The sequence below is a fragment of the Acanthochromis polyacanthus genome, chromosome 16 (assembly GCF_021347895.1).
Source record: "Acanthochromis polyacanthus isolate Apoly-LR-REF ecotype Palm Island chromosome 16, KAUST_Apoly_ChrSc, whole genome shotgun sequence".
NCBI lineage: Eukaryota > Metazoa > Chordata > Actinopteri > Pomacentridae > Acanthochromis > Acanthochromis polyacanthus.
Genome location: NC_067128.1, coordinates 31294999 through 31315275, shown reverse-complemented (window position 1 = coordinate 31315275; position 20277 = coordinate 31294999). Strand labels below are relative to the sequence as shown.

General features: G+C 40.8%; 1 protein-coding gene across 2 annotated transcripts in view; it reads right to left on the bottom strand.

Moving 5' to 3' along the window:
• Nucleotides 1–216: 216 nt before the first annotated feature.
• grm1a (glutamate receptor, metabotropic 1a) overlaps nucleotides 217–20277 on the bottom strand; it is a 48501-nt gene continuing 28440 nt past the window's right edge. Inside the window, exons 4-9 of one of the 2 annotated variants that reach the window (XM_022212023.2) lie at nucleotides 14228–14463; nucleotides 11994–12240; nucleotides 11259–11427; nucleotides 8427–8553; nucleotides 4258–5194; nucleotides 217–2690 (exon numbers count right to left, since the gene is read on the bottom strand). In XM_022212023.2, the coding sequence (XP_022067715.1) occupies nucleotides 1880–2690; nucleotides 4258–5194; nucleotides 8427–8553; nucleotides 11259–11427; nucleotides 11994–12240; nucleotides 14228–14463 (2527 nt within the window). In that variant the 3' untranslated portion in view covers nucleotides 217–1879. The remainder of the gene's footprint in view (nucleotides 2691–4257; nucleotides 5195–8426; nucleotides 8554–11258; nucleotides 11428–11993; nucleotides 12241–14227; nucleotides 14464–20277) is intronic. The other variant, XM_022212031.2, reaches the window with a different exon arrangement.

Genomic DNA, 20277 nt, shown 5'->3' with positions numbered 1-20277 from the left:
ATTTGGCATAGGTATGGCAGAGAAGGGCAAACACCTGAGTGAGGTCACAAAAACAATTTCTGGAGGCTACAAACCATTTCTTTGGGATACCTTGAAAACCTCAGTGGCCCCCAAACTCTGATTTGAAAAACATTGATTTAAAGTACTTTTTTTTGCAGTCCAACCAGATGGCTACCGCATCTTTTTTTTTCAAGCTATTGCAGGCAGTAATCAGTCTTCTTAATATAAATAGTTTTTATTTTACAGCATTGTTCATGTTCAGCTCACCCAAAACATAAAGGCCTATTTCATTCTAGATTCGACAGTGTTGAACAGGTGGCACCTCGTATATTTTACATTGGTTAAAATCATCGAACAACTTACACTATAATCGACTAAAAACATTTGGAAATACAATACAATTGCACTACGTACTGTGTAGTCTTGTACTTTGCAATGACTTGCATTCTTATAGATAAAGAACTAAGAAACTTAACCTCAAGTAAACTACTTAAGTTTATAATGCAAGATTTAAGCAAAAATCGAAACATGTATCATCTCATTACAAGAAGCAACTAATCATTGGTTACTTTTACAACCAAATGTATTCAATAGGATACAATTGACTCAAGTTAGCTTAATAAAAGTTACCCCAAAAAACCAAACACACTGCTTCTTGACAAGTATCTGAGGACAGTTTCAAAATGTATAAACTCTTTTTTTTTTCTGTTGACATTCTAAATATAGAAACATTTATCAGTATTACAAACATACCACCTGTGTGAAAAAACAAGAGATGGCTTAACAGTATTACAAACTTTGCGAATTTGTACAACTTTGTAATGTGTTTTCCATTACACCGACACAGCAAAAATCGGAAAACGTGAGAAACATCAACACCGCATGGAAAGCAAGAGCAATTTCTTTTATCACGTCCCATGCGCAGAAAAAACTTGTTCTCAGGGTTATGATCGAGTGTAAACTGAATGAACAACATTGCCATCATCTACAATCACGCTAGTACCTGTATCAGCTACATCATGAAAAAGCAGGGATGTAGGTTGATAACAACTCTTGATTGGCACATTATAGCCATATATCATACAGCGCAAGTCTTGAGCGGAAAAATCTCACTTCGTTAAATAATACTTTTGTGGTGAGCACACCTGGCGACACAATATTCAACCGACACTTTTTCTTGTTAATTTGTAAAATATTTAAATTGCAATGAGGTCTGATGAGAGGAAGCTGAGGCGGAGATAATCAATTAATGAGGAAAGAAAAGCAGATACTGTGACTGCTGCACCCGTGAAGAGACCTAGAAGTGTGCAGCAGAGAAGAGCAGAGCTAATCGAAACTCAAACGCACTTGAGCTATCGTGGTTTTTAGCAAAAGTCTGGCCTGCGGATGTGCCAAAGTGCACTCTGCAAACACAGTATATACACATAGGATTGTGGTTTTTTGTTCTTCTCGCAGACCACTTAATTGCACTGCCTATGAAAACCACAGCTACATATATATATATATATTTTAACGATTCTCAGTTTGCTTCATTCGTCAGAATTTGGCATGAGAGCTGACTAGTTTTGGCACTGTTCCCAGTTTAACATTTTACAGAAAAAGGCTTTGTGCACTGACAGACTGCAGTACTCTTAGATAATTCCTGATGTATCTTCACTTAGTTTTTTCTTAACCACTTACTGATAAAAGCAGAGTAATAAATACAAGCGAGCAAATGGCAAAGCAAAAAGTAAATAAATGTTAAAAACCTTGAAATGTTAAATAATATAACTGTATGTATGCGTTTATGTCTGTGTGTATGTGGGGAAAAAATGCCTGTCTGTGTGATGCACAAGTCTGTTGACAGCCACCGTATCAGTACCAGTTTTTTTTTTTGCTCTCACAGTGTTGAGGAGCTGTGTGCAAAGTCTCGGAGGATGTTTGAGGTGTAGACTGAGCTTGGAGGGCTACTGAGCAGCGACTCGATGATGGGGGAGCCGGTGACAGACTCCCCCGAACACACGGAGTCTCTGAAGGGGGATGGGGGAGACAGAGCGAGGGAATCCTCCAGAGTTGTTTTGTGCCGAGTTAAATCCTCCCCGTCCCCGTCCTCCCCATCCCCTTCATCCTTGGCATCGTAAATGTAGCTGTGCAAGAGGTCCAGCTCCTCGTCCTCGGGCCCCTCGTCTTCGAACGCTCCGACTCGTGGGGCTGAGGGAAGCTGAGAGGGCGTCAAGCTCAAAGGCTGGTTGGAAGGGATCGGCTCCCTGGCAGCGTGGTCGTTCAGTGAAGGGACGTGGGAGCTGTGTGTGTCCACCACAGCACCCTGCGAGCGCTCTGTGGTGGTGTTCCGAGAGGGCAAGTAAGGAGCCGGCTCGTCTAAATCAGACTCCGGGCCTTGCATCTGTTCAGAGCAAGTGGAGGTCCAGAGGGGGCGCTGTGCGTCGCCCTCGTCGTCTTCCTCCGCCAGGTTGTACAGAGGCTTAGTTCCGGGCGGTTCTTGGGGGAGATGTGGGTCTGTGCCAAGGTTGCAGGTGGAGGGCTCACAACTGTGGGGGTCGGGGGTGTTAGTTAGGGGCCTGATGACCGCCGTCTGATTCAAGCTGGCTTCTTGTTTCCTCACATGCACAGACAGTCTGTGCCACACATTCCCCCCCCTCGGAGGGTGTCTTGCACCTGATTCAGACCATGACACAGACTTGCCATTAGAACTATGAACGAGATAAAGACCCAAGTTACTTTCACAGGAAACCAGGAGGTGGAGACAGAAATAAAACAACACCAACATGGCAGCAACATACAATAACACAAACAGAGCAGCAGCATTTCAACATTCCTGACGCATGTTAAAATACTTGACTCGACAGTAACAGCTTTGCTCAAGGGTCCATTCATAAGCTCTAAAGAGCATTACATTTATCAACGTCACGACTAGTGATCCATAATGTGCTGCAGACAGCATTATGATCTTCAAATTGCTTTAGACATTGAGTTCACAGGATAAAGAGCCATCCAGCTCATTTCTATCCCTATTTGCTAACAAAGGTATAAATGGGACGCATGCATTTGCAAAGTATTCGTGTTGGTGCCTGAACTGGCCCGAAGACGACAGTTGAGTTTAGTGAGCAATAAGCTAGGACTGGCTCTAATGTGATTCATAAGGGAGGTGGTTAGGGGAGGGTTTTCATGCTGAGAAAAGTTAAATGTGAGGTTAATTCAGGATAAACCAAAAGCAGCAGGGTGGCAGATCTCCTTCTTGGAGGGCTGCAGTGTCAAAAATATGTTTGTCATTGCCAGCTCAGGAGTGACAGCATCACAGAGGATCACATTTATATCTTTGTGTCATCAAATACATTAACCAATCAGGCTGTCTTTGTTGAATACAGAAAAAAAAACAATTTAAAAGTGATCCTACTACACTCTTTTTCATATTCAATTTTCTACTCAATTAAGCTTTATCTTCCAAAAATGCTTGCACTACACTGGGCAAAAGTGTGGAGAAAATTATTGATGTCGTCTTTAAAACTATTTCTGCATTCTCACTGTTCCATCTGGTGAGCTTCTGAGTCCCTCCTCTGGTGGTATATGACAATAAAACAAGTCAATAGCTCAGTTGAGAGTGCAGCCCTGCAGGAAAGGAGTTGAATTACCACCGCCAAAACCAAAAACATTTGCCAGCCTTGACACATTTTACAGTACGCTCCTCAGTGTAGAAGGTTAAAGGGTTAGAAGATTAGATAGGCTGCATAGCACAGGGTAAAGAGACAACACTTAAACATATCGGGATCACTCTCATTCTCTGCCCCGCTCCTTACTTTAGTCACCTGTCCATGTGCCACTGCTGTGGATCTCAAGAAAGTTATATGCAAGTCTTATATCTAGTTTAGATGCTATACTTTAATAATCATAGCTTTCAATAGCAGCAAACGTCCCACCTTGAGCTTTCTAGTGAATTCAGCTACAGTATGTCATTCTCAGAGGGAGGGGAATGTGCCATATAAATCAGTGTATGTGTTTACTCTTACATTGACCGGGGTACTGGGAAGTTAAAAATGGACCACTGACATCATGCATAAACACTCAAATATTTATACATCATAGGAAAAACAACAACCCTAGTATGGTTTGCAAATAAGTGATAGTTTACTGAGCTTTGTAATGTTAGTTCTTTAAAAAGTCAGTGAGTGTTTTGGCATCTTATCATTTGGTCTTCACCCAGTCACCCCAGGAAGCATACCATAACACTGAGCAAAAAGAACAACATGAAAGGTTACTCACTTGGAATTGCCAGATACAGCCTTCTTCCGGCGGAACATATTGAGGAAGCTGTTGCTCCCGCATGGAGCCGCAGACTTTCCATCTCCAACATGCATTCGCACCACGTCCGACGTGGTGAAGGCGCTTCGGACATTCCTCTCTGGCTTGGCAATGATAATGTACATCTTGGGTGTGAACATGCACCCCAGTGCCACCGTTACACTCAGACTGACAGAGAACGATGTGGTTATGATCTTGTAGTTGGAGCCAAAATAGATGGGCACAAAGGCCAACCAGATGATGCAGGTAGTGTACATTGTAAAGGCAATGTATTTAGCCTCGTTAAAGTTGGCAGGGACGTTCCGTGTCTTGAAGGCATAGTACGTGCAGCTCATGATTAGCAGTCCGTTGTACCCCAGCGGTGCCACCATGCCTACGTTGCTAGTGTTACAGATGAGGTAGACCTCACGTATGCTCGGGTACGACTTGATCGGCTCAGGAGGCTCCAGAATGATCAGCGTGATCTCCAGAGTTAGCTGCACGCTAATTAGCATGAAGGCGATGATCACCTGTGCCCAGGCACTCATGAAGCGAGGTTTCCTGGTGCAGATCTTCTTCTTGCTGCCGGCCAGAATACGAGCGATGCGGTTAGTTTTGGTTACGAGGGCAGAGTAGCACATGGCAGATGAAAGGCCCACTAAGAGCCGCTGTAAATAGCAGGAGGCCACTGAGGGACGGGCGATTAAGGTGAATGGACAGATATAACCCAGGAAGATGCCTGCCAAGATGATATAACAGAGTTCTCTGCTGGAGGACTTAACCACAGGTGTATCGCGGTACTGGATGAACACGAAGGTGACAAAGGAGGTGATCAGGATGCCGACGCAGGAGAAAACCACTGCAACTATAGATTCCACATCTGCCCAGTCAAGATACTTCAACGGCAAAGGCTGGCAACCTGGAAAAGCAGAGGAGATGTTGGGTTAGTCTATAGGTAGTACTGCAGTGCCTTTAATTAAATGAAAAGTAAATTAGAAAAGAATAGATGAGTGGTAAAGCAGAAATGAATGATAGCACAGATTAGAGGTCTCCAAGAAAGTCTAAAATTGCTTAGTAACCAGGTGCCTGAGGCCTCAGCTCCTCTGATGTGGTGCTGATGGTTTAACATCAATCCATGGTTTCTGTATCCCTGTTAGTCTGACTCATCGAATGTAGGATGTGGGTATAAGCCACTGCTCATTTATGATGCCATTCTCCCCCTTACACTCTCTGCTTGTTACTGTTATCCTCACCATAGGAAACAACAACAACCTCCAACCACACTGAAAATTTTCAGTTTTTCCAAGGATTTAGAACATGCAGGGAAGCAGCCGTGCTTGATTTTTTTGGGGGGACTATTAATGACAATGCTTGCCTCCCATCATGCAAATGTTCAAACAATTCCACCCGCCTCTGTTTTGAGCAAACACCGAAGCTGCATCCTTCGCTTCGCTCTGCCCGTGACAACTGTGATTCGTTTAATGAAATACAAACAAGCCAGAGTGTATTTTTTCTCCTATAACAGGATGACAGCGTGCTGCAGCCAGCCCATTATGCATTACAGAATGGACTGGCAAAACGAGATTACATCCCAATGCACTGACTTTGAATGGAGACAAGGAGTGCACACAGGTTCATTCACATTACGGTATATCTAATATAGGGTAGGTGATAGTCTGCTATGCGTTGTCTTCACAGTGAACACAGAAAAACACATGGTGCCCCTGTCACTGTCTGAAAGATTGGCTGTGACTTTTTATTTCTTTACAGAATATAGCAGCTGTTTACTAATTATGCTGTAGCACTGTTTAAATAATCGTTCCTCAGGTGTGCCAAGAGCTACAGAATAGTCTGTTGCCAGAGCACACTGGATGGACATTGCACAAGATATCTGGATAGTTTGGAACATCCTCCTTTTTTTGGGCACCATCCATGAAAAGCATGCATAAATGAATACAGGACCTCCAAAGTCAAGCCGTTGTTCTGGCGCCTGTGCATTCGACTCGCTCGCAGTTCATACAGTCAATGCGGTTACAAAAATTGGGCAGCAAATTATTTTGACACAGAAGGAGTCATGGCTAAAAGATGTGCCTGGTGTCTGAAAGTTGGTAATAATGAGACGTTTGATATGCTTGAACTTGTTTTTACCAACCACCTATAGCCTACATGCTGATATGACCCTTGAAAGTTAACTCAAAATGCACTCTTTAAAGATTCCTCCAGTGAATTATCAGAAAACAGATAACATATCCAGGGTACCACGTATTGCTTCTGTTACTCTGTGTCATCTACATTAAACTAGTGCAGTTTTTCTTTAAAACTATGACATATCCAATGACACCGACGCTCAAAGCTGATTGTGGAAAAAAAAATCACGCTAAACAGATTAGACTTTGACGTGGGTCGTGCTTTCTATGTAAAATTGATTTTGCTGTAGTTTTCAACACAGCTCAGCTGTATTTTACAGTCCTTGAACATTTTATGTGGCTATCTCTTTTATCCATGGAGATATGAAATGCTGAGGAAAAAAGAAATGCAAATTAAAAGTGGAAAAACTTCGACCCATCTCCATGTACTTCAAGGACCTGTAACTCATAAAATATTGTTAATAGAAAGGTAACATTTTGAATGCCATCACAAAATAAGCTAAAGTTATTGTACAGCTTATTGTACAAGAGTTATATGAGGGACATATATGATTGCTTTTTCATGGAATAAGATAGAAATGTATGCGTGTCTAACCCTATCACAATCTGCTGCTGAAAAGTAAGTAGAAATATGTTGGCATTGTAGACTGTGGAGATTCTTTTTAAAAATTATTAATTACTTATTAGTATAATAAATGTTTCAGACAGATGTTAACTTGTTCATGTAGTTGCTTGTACAGGTATGACAGTGAATGTAATACAAGCGTAAAGGGGCCCACTGTCACTGCATGTTTAAAGGGTCCAGATTTTTGCTATCCGGCGCTGTCAGAAACCAATATGCATGTGTCATCATACTCATCTTCAAGCTCTAGTTCTGTCAGATTTCTCTCTCATTTCCATGTGCATGTGCAAACACATGGGTGTGTGTGTGTAAACTCTGTCATGACGCACTAGTTTCATACTTGTCATCCAGCATGCAGGGGAAGCTAGTAGAGCTGACATCCCCAGACTTCCCTGGCTTAACACTCCATAAATTACATGCTTCTGCTAATAGCATTACAGTGACTTCACGCAGAAACCCACTTCTGGTCTGCACACTAACTCCTAATGTGTCAAATTGTAGGAAATCAGGAATTTTAAAGTAACACAACTTGTCTCCCTGGGGGAAACTGGGTATTTTCAACTGCTTGGTAAAGGTATGAATGAGAATATCAAACCAGTTGGTACCTTGGGCTTTTATTTAAATGCACTGGAATGTGTTCGAAGCTCAGATGAGCGAGATGCTGCCTCTCTTCTTCTGACCTTCCACCCAGCTTTGCTTACGGGTGCATCAGCCGAACTTCATGCAACTCGATCCTTAAATACCTTATTCCTGACCGTCCATCCTAAGCTTTTGGAATTAAAGATTCCAAAAACAAATCTCACTCTTTTGCTGTACATTTTCAGATGTGACTTAACAAGTGTTATATTGAAGGAAAAATATGGACAGTATAACTCAAAGTAATAAGAGCAAAATGAGAGTTTGTCCCTCGATAGCTTCCTGAAATGTATCCCCGAACCTCTCATGGCAGTAATAGGATTTTACACCTGGAAACTGAGAGCTCCTCTCGACTTTATGAATTGCTGTCAAAACAACCACTTGGTCACAACAAGGTGAAGAGCAGATAGGAGGAAAGTGAGCGGTATCACTTTTAGCGGAGTTATGTGGAGGGTGAGAGAGCTAGGAGAGCAGGGGTAGAGGGCCTGGATGTCGAAAACCAGCAGTGAAAGGAGGATTCGGGGGCATTAGAGCTAAGAAAAACCAATACATGAATCTCACCGTTTCCCTGAAATTGCTCTTATAGGATGTGAATGTCTTGACTTGGGATCAGGCATAAGGTAGGCCAGCTGCGAGCGAATACATGAAATGGGTCAAACAATAGGTGTGGATTGGTTCAGAGGTGCTAAATAGGGAGCATGGATGGAACAGAAGCAGTTCGGCTCAGAGCATCTGGATTCCCCTACCTGCCAGCTCATCATCCGGCCACCATCCCAGCTCACATGCCTTGCAGGTGAACTCATCCTGGACGTACTCATTGTCTTTGCATGTGGTGCAAATCCAACAGCAGCTCACCTCGCCCTTCCTGATCACCTGCAAGCAGAGAAGCCAGACATGAACAATTAAGGGTCAGACGCATCTTAGTAACCGGTCACAGCACTCGTTGAACCGTGACAAGCAACCCTAAGCAACCCACATAAGCGATCAGCATCAAGGGGATATCAAAGACGAGGATGTGCTTATGCAGTTTTTTTTTCTTTTCTTGGGCCCCAGACAGTGTTTAGAAAACAAGGCCAGCTCCTTTTACATTCTACTCCCAAAGAAGCTGTTACCAGCACTGTGATATGTAAAGCAGGGTGATAAGTGGGGCAGGAAACAAAGCAGATAGAGGGGGGAATCGTGAGCAGCCGGGAGAGAGGATGCGTCCTCAGACTGAAAACAATCAGCCCCAGATGAAGCAAATTAGGGCATTTCTTTAAAGTTTTTATGTGAAGTAATTCAAAGTGTGTACATTTAACCGAGATGTTGTCTTTTTATTTTGTCAGTCACATTTAATTAGACTCAACATGTTTGAAATGTGATGTGATGTGGTGCTTCCTTGCAAAATTTGATGAGGCAGAATTTGAAAATGGAGGACAGAGTAACATCCTCAAAGCTCTTGCTGGCTGAGAATATGTTGAAAGATTAACCCTCTGAACCCCAACACCTGCACACAAATTTGAAAAGCTTGCTATCTAAAAAAAGTAATCAAAATTACAACATTAATCAGAGCCAGAAACTGTAAAAACAGAAAAAAATCATTCTATATTCAACTCTTGCAGTCCTTCAATTACTAATCTGTGATGAGTTGTGTCAAAAAAATTAACCACATCTAAGCTTGAAATCATGCATTATTAACAAAAAACTTATTCTACTTGTCTAATTTTAAAAATTGACAAAAATAAACATTTTTTTTCTAACCAGATTATATAGAAAATCAAAAATTTCTGCGGTCCTTAGCATAACCACAAAGCCATAAGTGACTTCGCTGCGAGCTACAGTCACAAAACAAAAATTCGAGGACTTTTCGGCTGAACTCGACTGAACTGCAGGGTGTGTTTACAGAAAGCAGACAAGAGCCAGGTATGGAAATAATACTGAAATATGTCTAGTATGTAGAGTCTTTTTTTTTTTTTCAATTTTTCGGTAACATTTTAAATTTATTGTACTACAGAGAAGATACTTTTGAATCATCTCTACTTCTAGCCATGGTTGTGCAGGTTGTGCAGAGGTGCAGGACTTTATATTGCATTGAAAAATGAGCCCGTTCTGAGTAAAAACGTAGCAGGAATGAAAAATTACCGGAAACTGGTTCAGGTTGAAAAGGTTAACTAAAAGGACAAACGTGAAAGATAACATTTATTGCAATTATAGCAAATAGAGATGCCACCAGTAATGACAGTTATTTCAGAGCACAGGTGCAAAAGGGCAATACCACCTCTGTCTTAAGCTATGACGACCACAGCAATAAGTGCCTTATAAGTGTAGACATTTGATGGTACCCAGTGGCTGAATCCGGATGATTGTAGTGATTTGTTTCCACTGGTTCCACCATGACAATATATTTGGTGTGTAGTGAAAAGTTATAAACTATGGGAAAGATATCCAAGGATTCATTTTACACACCATAGGGTCCCTGTTATCATTTACATTTATGGTATGGAAAAAAAGTTACATACAGATATTTATGATTCCTGGATGGTATTTACGAATGACTTTCGAAATCCTGTGACTTATTCTCTAGTGCCATCCAAGCCCAGCTCAAAGAAAGCTGTTAAAAAAAGCTGTGAAATTCTGAGATACTTCCATTCTTTCGGGGCTATTCCTGGGGTGGGACCCAAGAATTGCGAGAAACAACCACAACTGTGCTGTTAGTGTTTGTGTGGGTGTATCTGAACTCAAACTATGATATTTTTTTAACCTATGCAAGTTGTTTTAGTGCCTAAGCATAACTCCTGCAGCGACTGAATACTAAAGCAACAAGAAATTGAAAGTGCCTCCATAGAATAGTCCAAGGCAGGACTCAAACCTCATTCTGTTGGGTGATATCTACATTCATCCAGCCTGCTAAAGCAGACTTGGAGGCTCTTTTGATGTGTAAAGCTAAAGAAAGTCATCTTAAACTTGTGAGTGTCACACTATGTGGAGGCAAGGTAATGGAATATAGGCCAGAAAATGCATCAACCTACACATTTTGTTGTAATTGTGAGACTACATTGACCATCCAGGGAGCCATCTCAAACATTGTTGAATGGATTCTCATCAATCCCATGCCCAGTCACCAAATACAATGGCCAATTTCAGTTTGTCCAGTACCTTACTTTATTATGAAATACCTAAAAAACTAATGATATTTCCATCAGTCTCAACTGTATAGTGGATGGAGACCAAGCTAGCTATTGTTAGCATTCTAACATGCTAAAATAAGATGCAACCCGTGGTAAAAATTATCTGCAAAATATTAGTTCATAAGTATGTAAGCAACATCCATGACACAAACCGATAAAATAAAGTTGTACTAAATGTCCGCATTTAGCTCAAAAGACAAAAATATTACACTTTTCTTGCCATTTTATTAGCATTCTTGGAATTATGAACTGAATAGGCCAAAAATTTTGGGAAAATTGAACTCATGTTCTTGTTTAGAAAAATAGCTTTTCTCCACTGCTGTTGATGTCTAATAATTTTCTGAACTAAATTAACTAAACTAACTAAAGCTGGACACTCAATACTAATGAATTTCTGATTTGTTTCCCTACCTTTATCTGTCCTTTGGAGCAGGGGTCACTGCAGACCGAGCGAACCATTTCACTGCTGTTCATCCAAAGCTTGTTGTCATCGATGTTCAAGATGCCTTCGTGCCAGGAGCCCACATTAATGTAGTCATAGCGATCCTCACCCACATTCTGTAGATTCATGATGTCATATCTGGATATACAGAGGGAGAGAAGGGAGACTATAATGAGTCTGGATAAGGTGGGAAAGACGAAAAAAAGATAAGATGTGGGAGAGAGGAGAACATGAGGGAGTTCAAGATCACACACAGTGGAGGAGTGGGGAAGGGAGAGTGACAGGTAATTTAATGATAAGATGTTCCTAGAAACCTTTCTTTCTTACAACCTTGTTCGTGTGACATCAAGAGCTCGTGCCAGTGCATCAGTGTGGCTTCACTTTTCTATCGAACCACGACGCGCACCACCTCACCTCCAGCTGACGGAGGAATGACACGGCTGTGTTTTCTGACTGTCAAATGCTGTCTGTTGGACTGAAGAGAGATCAGAGTGGCTGCCACAGTAGACAATCCACTGAATCTGTTCCAGTCCAAACTAATTACATCCTTTCGTGCTCTAAACGGTGCGCACACGTGCGCATTTGCACATGTGCTAATGAGTGGGAGAATGGGAGAAGGGAGATTAATGACCAAGCTGATGATATGAAATCTCCATTTTCTTGAAATGTTTTTGACATTCTTACCACCCTCCTCGTCCTCTTACCTTCCTGGAGTGTCTCCATTTTCATCAAAATAAATCTCCTCCCCTGAGACTCCTCTGAAGGATGTCTGGAGCAGGTAGTCCAGCAGTTTGCTGCCATCAATAGGGTCCATGGCCTCACAGAGCCCTGTCTGGCTTGGACACAACTCCTTGTGCATGTCATGAAGGCCATGAGCCATGGCATAGATGGCATTGATGACAAAGCCCATCTTACTATCCTGAACATAGTTTTCATGCAGACTCTCATTTCCTGTCAGAGGGGAAAGAAGAGGTCGTCAGACCATTGGAAGAATTACGAATTGCAAGTGAAGGATTCCTACTTGTTTGGTGCTTTGTGGAGTTACACTGTGTGGAGGAGGGAAAGCATAAGAACAGAAAGAGTAACCAAGGTCTCTTTTGCAGCAAAATATATTTATCAAAACATGATGTCCCAAAGCATAATAGGAAGCAGGTATGTAGAGCAACTATTGTTTGGGAAAATCCCAGTTCCTGTACCCCATTCCTCTACAACTAAACTGCATTCTCAGTTATGTAATGAGTGAAACATATTTTCTTCAGGTTTGTTTGTAAGGTATCACAAATACATTTCTAACAAACAGATTTTTTTTGCCACTGTTTTACTTGTTCCTTTTCAGCCAACCAATCATATATTAGATCAGGTGGGACTTGTCACTCTGGTAACCTAGAAAATGGAGGAGATGCTTCAAACACCTGGTGAAAGGACTGTACTTTAACCTAAACCATGACATTTTTAACCTGTTTAACCAAGCTTATGATGTGTAAAAGTGACAAACAAAGCATGACATTTTCCTAAACCTAAGCAGTAGTTTTGTGCCTAAACGTAACAAGAAAGCAAGTGAAAATCAAAAGTAAACAATGAAAGAAAATGGAATTAAAATGTACAACTCATGGCGATTTCTTCCACTTTGGGAAACAAACCCTGGCTTTATGGGGGAAATCCATTATCTATTTTTTTGGTTGGTTAGTGGTTGGTTTGGTTTTGCCACCTATTGCAGACTTTGTGGCAAAATAGCAGCCTCCCTCACCATGTAACTGGTCGGAAAATACATTTATTTTCAAGCAAAATTGCATTCCCTTTCATTGAAAATGCAGTTTAGTTGTAGTGGAACGTAATTTTGTGGAGAAAGGGTTGGAAAATCCAGAGACTGTGTACATAAGCTGTACTTCAGTCATCTAAAGGCACTGTCACACTGTCGAACCTCAGTGTTATGGAGAACAGGAAATTGGATGAAAAACAAAAGTCAGACGACGATACTGAATAATGTAAGAATTCATTTCTATTCCTCTTCTCTGCCTCCTGAAACAGTGCATTTAAAATACTGACTTTTTTGGTTTGTGACATCGACATGCACATACAAACGTTGTGATCCATCTCCGTACATCTTTTTTGGCTGTTTGTGTCAACAGTGTGTGCCCTGTGAGCCATTCCTTATTGCTTTCTACATTGAAAAAGTGCACAATTTTTGTACTTTACTCCGCATACAGTACAGACAAGCCCAGTGCTTCACTTCAGAGTTTGACTGATGCAATTCTTACTACAACTGAGAGTCTCTGACTGCCAGGATGAAGACATCTTGCCATTTGACTAAATCACAGAGAGTCTTTTTTTAAAAAGGATCAGTCAAACTCTTCTTGTCTTGGAAAAGTCAAATGAGTACGGGTGAACGTCAGACAAAAATCAAAGTCATAACAGTGGCTTGAAAGATACACTTACCACCCTGAAGATCTTTGGAACATAAGAGGTTTGTGGGAAAAAAAAGTGCGATACAGACAAAATAGGAAAGCAACTGTGACTGCACCGCTCTTAGATGGCAACACATCACAAACCACTGATTGATTTTATTCATCATTTGATTGAAAGCGTGCTGAGCAATTTATTCCAGCATCATTTGGACTGAAGTGTTAATTGGATTTGTTTAAAGTAATTTTGGTTTGTGATTGAAATGCTATTAACAAGCCAAAAACACAATTTACCGTGGTCACCTTTTGCGAGCAAATGGAGAGAATATTCAAGGAGGAAAATAGAGGGGAAAAAAAGCACAGTTTTTGTTATTATTCATGAGTTTTGCTCCCTGGTCAAATTTAACCCTGTCGTCTTACTGGTGAGATGAAAGAAAAGAGCGATGCCTGAGAGCACTGAATGAAAAACAAAGCACTACATTGAACACCAATACCCATTCATGAACAACTAAAATATAAATTTCTTGGACACCTACCAGTGCAGACTTTTTTGTAGTTCTTGTTCTCCTGCGGATGACCTGGAAGACGACACTGGAAGCGATACTGCCAGAACTCGGGGAACCAGGGGTTTCTCTTGTTGGTGTCCAGTCGCAGCTTCAGGTAGTAGTCATCAAAGGACTTGACCACTGCCGACTGCAGCTTCATGGTGATGCCTCCCTCTGCTTCCTGCTCATAACCCTCCACTACCTCGTACCGGTCTGCCCATCCGTCACTGCAACAGCAAGAGAGAAAGAGGCTATAATACAATGATGACAGGGGAAAGTGTAGAAGATAATGAAAAAGATTTGAGGAAGAACAAAACACTGTCATCGTAATGAGAGGCACCGCTCGACAGTGATGGTATCCTGTCCTCATCACTGTCATGTGTCCTTTACGTTGGGTGGTTGTATATTGTAATTTGCACGTAGCTGTAAATCCCGACTGACAAGCTCACAAAGCAGTTTACAAGAGCTGCTTCACCCATTCATTCATTATGAACAATGTAAACACAAAAAGGTTTCACTAATGTAGCTTGGACACCATTTCATTCATAACCAATTTCGTCTCTGCTGCCTGATTAGTGCAAGCACAAATAAATGTTTAACTTCAAAAGGAATTGCTAAATTATTATTTTTACAGTCCGGACCAGTAGCTTTAAGAAGTCTCAATGGTAACCAAAAGCACCGTTGTCAGTTCCTTCTTTGGTTCCTTTGTGCCTTCGAGCACTAAAGGCACAGAAAAATCATGATGTTTGCATAGGCAAAGCTTTGCACTGAATGAAAGTAGCAGCTTGCAAAATGCTCATAAACGTACGACATTCAGAATTAACTGAAGCGTATAAATGGTGATGCAAAGACCCTTTGAGAAAAAGTGAATTTTTGAGCATGCAGACATAGAGCAAAAGGCGTCGTTACAGTAGACCTGAAACAAGCTAAATCTTATATTTTCCATGTCTCCGTTTGGAGTGCATGGACGCTAATGAGCAAGAAACCACCAAAACACAGAAAACATGATGGTAGAACATCACCGCTCAAGCCCAAACTCTGCTATGCATACTGTTTTCATTGAAATAAGACTCCACCAAAGTAGGTAGACTACAGCCTCTACTCTTGCACAGTGTTAAATTAGTGTGGCAGCTCTGCTTGGTGGCTTATCTCGAGTCCGGTGCAGCAATCCTCAATTTAAGAGGATGGAAATCTCAACAATGGCACCTCAATCGTAAATGTGGGCTTTACACAATACCTTCAGCTTGCTTGTTTGTTTGCTTGTGTAACCCTCTGTGCAAGAATTTTCTACCCTACCGGGCTAATTTGAAGCACAGCTGGAAAGTGGGCTCTATAAGAGAAATGGAAAAAGCCAGTGAAAGGGACACTGAAAAACATATTAACAGATAAATACGCTGCTCTGAGCTCGCTCTTTCTCTCAATCTGAGCCAGTTTCCAGTTGTATTTTACTCTCCGTGTCTCTCTCTCTCTTTAATATAGGCTCCTGCCTACCTGGTGTGCTACTGACAGCTACACACCAATTAAGTGTGCCTCACCATGGAACCAATTACCTCGCAACACATGGGATGTTCTGGGATATGGATAAAGATGTGTGCATGTCTGTACATGTGCAGGTCAAAGTCTCTGACCTTTTTGTCCACAATTACAGCCAGTCGAGGAAAAAGGAGACTTTCACACTAATCCCCTATAAAAGCAGCGCGTTTGAGCTAGTATAGCCCTTCTCAATATAAAAGCCATGTGGATTCCAGCAGGAGCAGGAGACCAATTCCAATTTAAATGTAAATCGCTCGTCCTAATACCTAAAACACAAAATATCCAATTTTTTTCCAAGCATATGAGGTTTTCCTGATGTTGCTCCCCAATTACGACATCTTTCATGAGTGCCTTCAGAATGACACACGTGACTGCTACAAAAAGGTATTCATGTGCATTTCTTCTCATCTGTCACTTTTGTGGCAAAGGTTTGGATGAGGCAGAAAAAGGAGAGAGCAGTGTCCAAGTCACTTTAATAGAGTGCCTAGACATATAAAAACCCCTCGAGCAGTCATGCAACTAAGTAATTTGCATGTAAATCCTTACTGATATAGCCCAAAAATCACTCTTTAAAGACAGGGATAAGAAATGCATCCAATAAATATGTTAATCAAACACATGGAAGAACTGTCAGCATGAATGATTTTAATAAATAGGTGGTTAAGCACGATTTAAATTTGCATGCACTGCAATAACAGAGTGGAGACTAGAGGCTTCTCTGTGCACAGCCGCCGAATAGCCACTTCAGGTGCATTTGAGGCATTTAGGGGGACATCCATAAAATGTAGGTTTGGAAAGCAACCTGGCTTGCATTCTGGACCTCTGTAAATGGCGTGAGTCTCTAAAAACACATCAGTCCCACCGTACAACCCACCACCGCATTCAAATCCTCAATCAGTGGGAAACACTGAGCTATGATGAAACACGATGAACAGACAGTATTATGCTTTGTATGTGTTGCAGGCCAAGCATGTCTGGGAGTAGTGCTATTGCTGTGGAGGCATTATAAAGCACAATATAGCAATGGAATTCTTCTCACACTGTGACAGATATACAGCCAGCAGAGCAAAACGCTCCTAACAGTGTTTCTGTATCGAGCACCGACAAGTTCCCACAGCGAGATCGCTCTGGTTGCACCTCATTAGTACACTGGTCAGCCACAACATTAAAATCACTGACAGGTGAAGTGAATAACATTGATCATATTGGTTCAGAGCATTTTTACCACATATGGGGGACCAACACAATATTAGGCTGGTGGTCATAATGATATCCCTGATAGGTGAATAGCAACAGTGTCCTATCAAAACACTAGTGGGGCAATTGTTTGATTGGAGCTAGCAGGGCTGCTTTACTGCACAAAACAAAGTCCTCTGCATTTTAAAAAAAACATTTTTTAGTGATGGTCAAATGCTGCTGAGAAGTACTGGTCATTGCAGTTATCTGTAGTGAAGACGATTTTGAACAGCACGTTGGAAGAAGAAAGTCACATGACAAGCATAGCTGATGGCAAGCTTATACCTGCAGTCTACATTCGGTAAGTCAGACTAAGCAATGCCAGACCAAAGCTGTGAAAAGACAGAAGTTATGATAAAATGTAACACTATTTCAAACACAGTCAAACACGAGCTCCTTTTAACTAACTTCAGTCCCACATGATCTTCGTGAAGATGAAGGAGTTAAATGTACAAAACATTTAGCTGTACCGCGTAACAAACTGCCATAAAGCATAAAACTTGACAAATAAAATATTTGATGCCAATAAATATGGTGAAAAAAAAGCAGGGTGCAAAATTCAAGTTAGTGTGCCAGTGTAACCGATGTAAATGGCATCCTGGCAGTGCTTCAATCTGACGTCCTTGTTCTTTGTAATTTATCAATATAATACGTAAAAGCAATTAAAGACATTTTGAATTTGATCCTAAATTTGACAGGAAGCCAGTCAAGCAAAGCCAGCACCAGGGCAATTATATGATAAAGGCACAGTGTCTAATAGTTAAATGCCTGGCTATCCATCAGAAAGAGAAAAGAAAAATGTGAAGAAGTGTCACTTTAAGCATTCAGACAAATTACTAATACTCTTCTTCTGGTGAGAACACTGAAAACAAATGAACAGAAAAACAGCACCGCTCTGAGTTCGCTCTGTCCCTCAGTCTGAGTGTTTTCAGCTGTATTTTACTTTCCATGTCTCTCTTTAATGCGGGCTCTGGGCTGCTGCCTTCAAATACCTGTGCTATTGACAGCTACACACCAATTAGGTGTGACTCACCGTGGAACCAATTACCTCGCACACATGGGATGTTCTGGGTGATGGATGAGGACGTGTGCATGTTCGTGTGTGTACAGGTCAAAGTCTCTGACCTTTTGTCCACAATTACAGCCAATCGAGGAAAAGTGAGACAAACTAATTTGTGGAAATGTTTGGAATACACGATAAAACCAGTATGCTTGAGCTAGTTTGACTCTTCCCTAGCTAAACACTGCAAAAACTCAAAATCCTTCCAAGTCTATTTGCATTATTTTTAGTCAAAATGTCTCATCCCACTAGTTTTAAGACAAATTCACTTATCAAGTGACATTTTAGCAAGATGGAGGGACTTGTTTTAAGACAATGCATCTTAAATATCTGAAGTCAAACAAGCTTGAAATTATCTTGTTTTGAGTTGTACTTTACAAGAAACTCAAAATAAGTTCAAATCATCTCAAATTAGGAGGTTACATGAAAGCAAAAATCTATTTTTAAGTCAAAAATTGCAATTTTTTTCAGCATGTCTGGCTTATTTTAAGACACGTAAGCCTGACACCTAAAATATAGCAAAAAAAGTTTTCCCAGCTTGTTTTAAGATCTCAATAATCTAAATATCATATCTTATTTCAAGAAATCTTACCAAACCATTTTCACTTGTTCTATTGGCAGATTTTTTTTTACTTATTTCACTGTAAAAGTTCCTTGAAATAAACTTTTTTTGTTCTTGTTTTGAGAGGGGCATTTTTTCCAGTGAATGTCATGTGAATTACACATACTGTACATTGGGCAGGAAGAAATGGACAGTAAATGGGAATAATCCCAAAAATAAACCAAAAACTTGATACCTCATCTTCTAATCCTATCATCTCTTCGGGATGTGTGTCTAAAGGTGAGTGAGCTGCCCTCAAAAATACACCACATTCAACCCACACATCCATACGAGCTGGAAATTCAAATATGAACTGAGACATAGTCTTTATTTTACTGTCCAAAAAAATGCTGCAACCAACAATGCATTACTCTGTCGATACTTTCAGGCTTCCCACCTGTGTCTGTGGCCTCAGTCCTAAACCTGGGTAAATAGGGAGTCCTTTTGCTTTATTGTCGCTCCCTAACAATGTTTCAGTGAGTTTTACATGTGAATATAACATCCACAAAAATGCCAGGACTCAAGTTTTCTCAGCAGAATATTAGATTGTAACAAGAAGAACACTGTCACACTTCACCTGTGAGTTTACTGTTGATCGCTGTATGTGCAGCTTAATTAAATCTATAAGCAACATGAACCAACAGTGAACTGAATGCAGTCAGGTTCAATCCAGTATGTAGAGTCATTTGCATTTTTATGCACTGTCTGTATGTAAATGCCTATGTTTTGTGTAATGTTTCAACTAAATCCCTTTCTTTGATCCATTTCTCTTGTTTCATTAGTGTATTATGTTATAGACCCTTGTTGGGCTTCGTCCATAACAAAGTTTTTGTTGTAGTTTAAATCAAAACTTGTCAAAAATGTACAAAACTTCAGTGTCAGGAAACCTCTAGAATTCACATTTGAATATCACCTGTAACACAGCTCTGCACTCCAATACTGAAATCATATGCAAATCCAAACACGCTAATCAAATCTGTTCTCCCCTGACAGAGATTTAACTTGACTTAATTTGACTTTCAGTTTCCTGTTTTTAATCGTTTTTTGTTTATCTGCCTTTACAGACGACAATAGGATGCATCTGAGAAAATACAGTCTTGTATCGTTGCATGGGGGACATAATAAGTTTGATGTGCAGATACAGTGTGTTGATTTATGTCGAAGCATTGTTATATAATGCAGGGAATAAGTTTACGAAAAATGTTTTCTTCCATAACTGGTAGCAAATGGTGCTTAGAAAGATCCTTTTAATCATACATGTGTTTTTCCACTGCATGCAACAAGTTGTTAAAGGCATGGGTAATTGTGAGGGGGCAGAATTACAGCAGCAACACAACAGCTGTAACCACATCTGCCTGTTATGTCTGTGTATTTGAAAAGAACAATTCAACCGAGCCTTTTACTGAGTTAAAAGTTGAAGGCACGTGAATTTCATCGGTTCTGGTCACATACAGTATCTTTCATTCAATCTAACTAAATACAGTCTTTGTTCCTTTCTCTCGTTTTCATCACAGTTACTACAGACAGAGAACCACGGATACTTGAAGATTTGCATATGGGTACGCTTGAAATGCATCATAAATGCAACTACCTGCCAGGGTAACTGCCTTT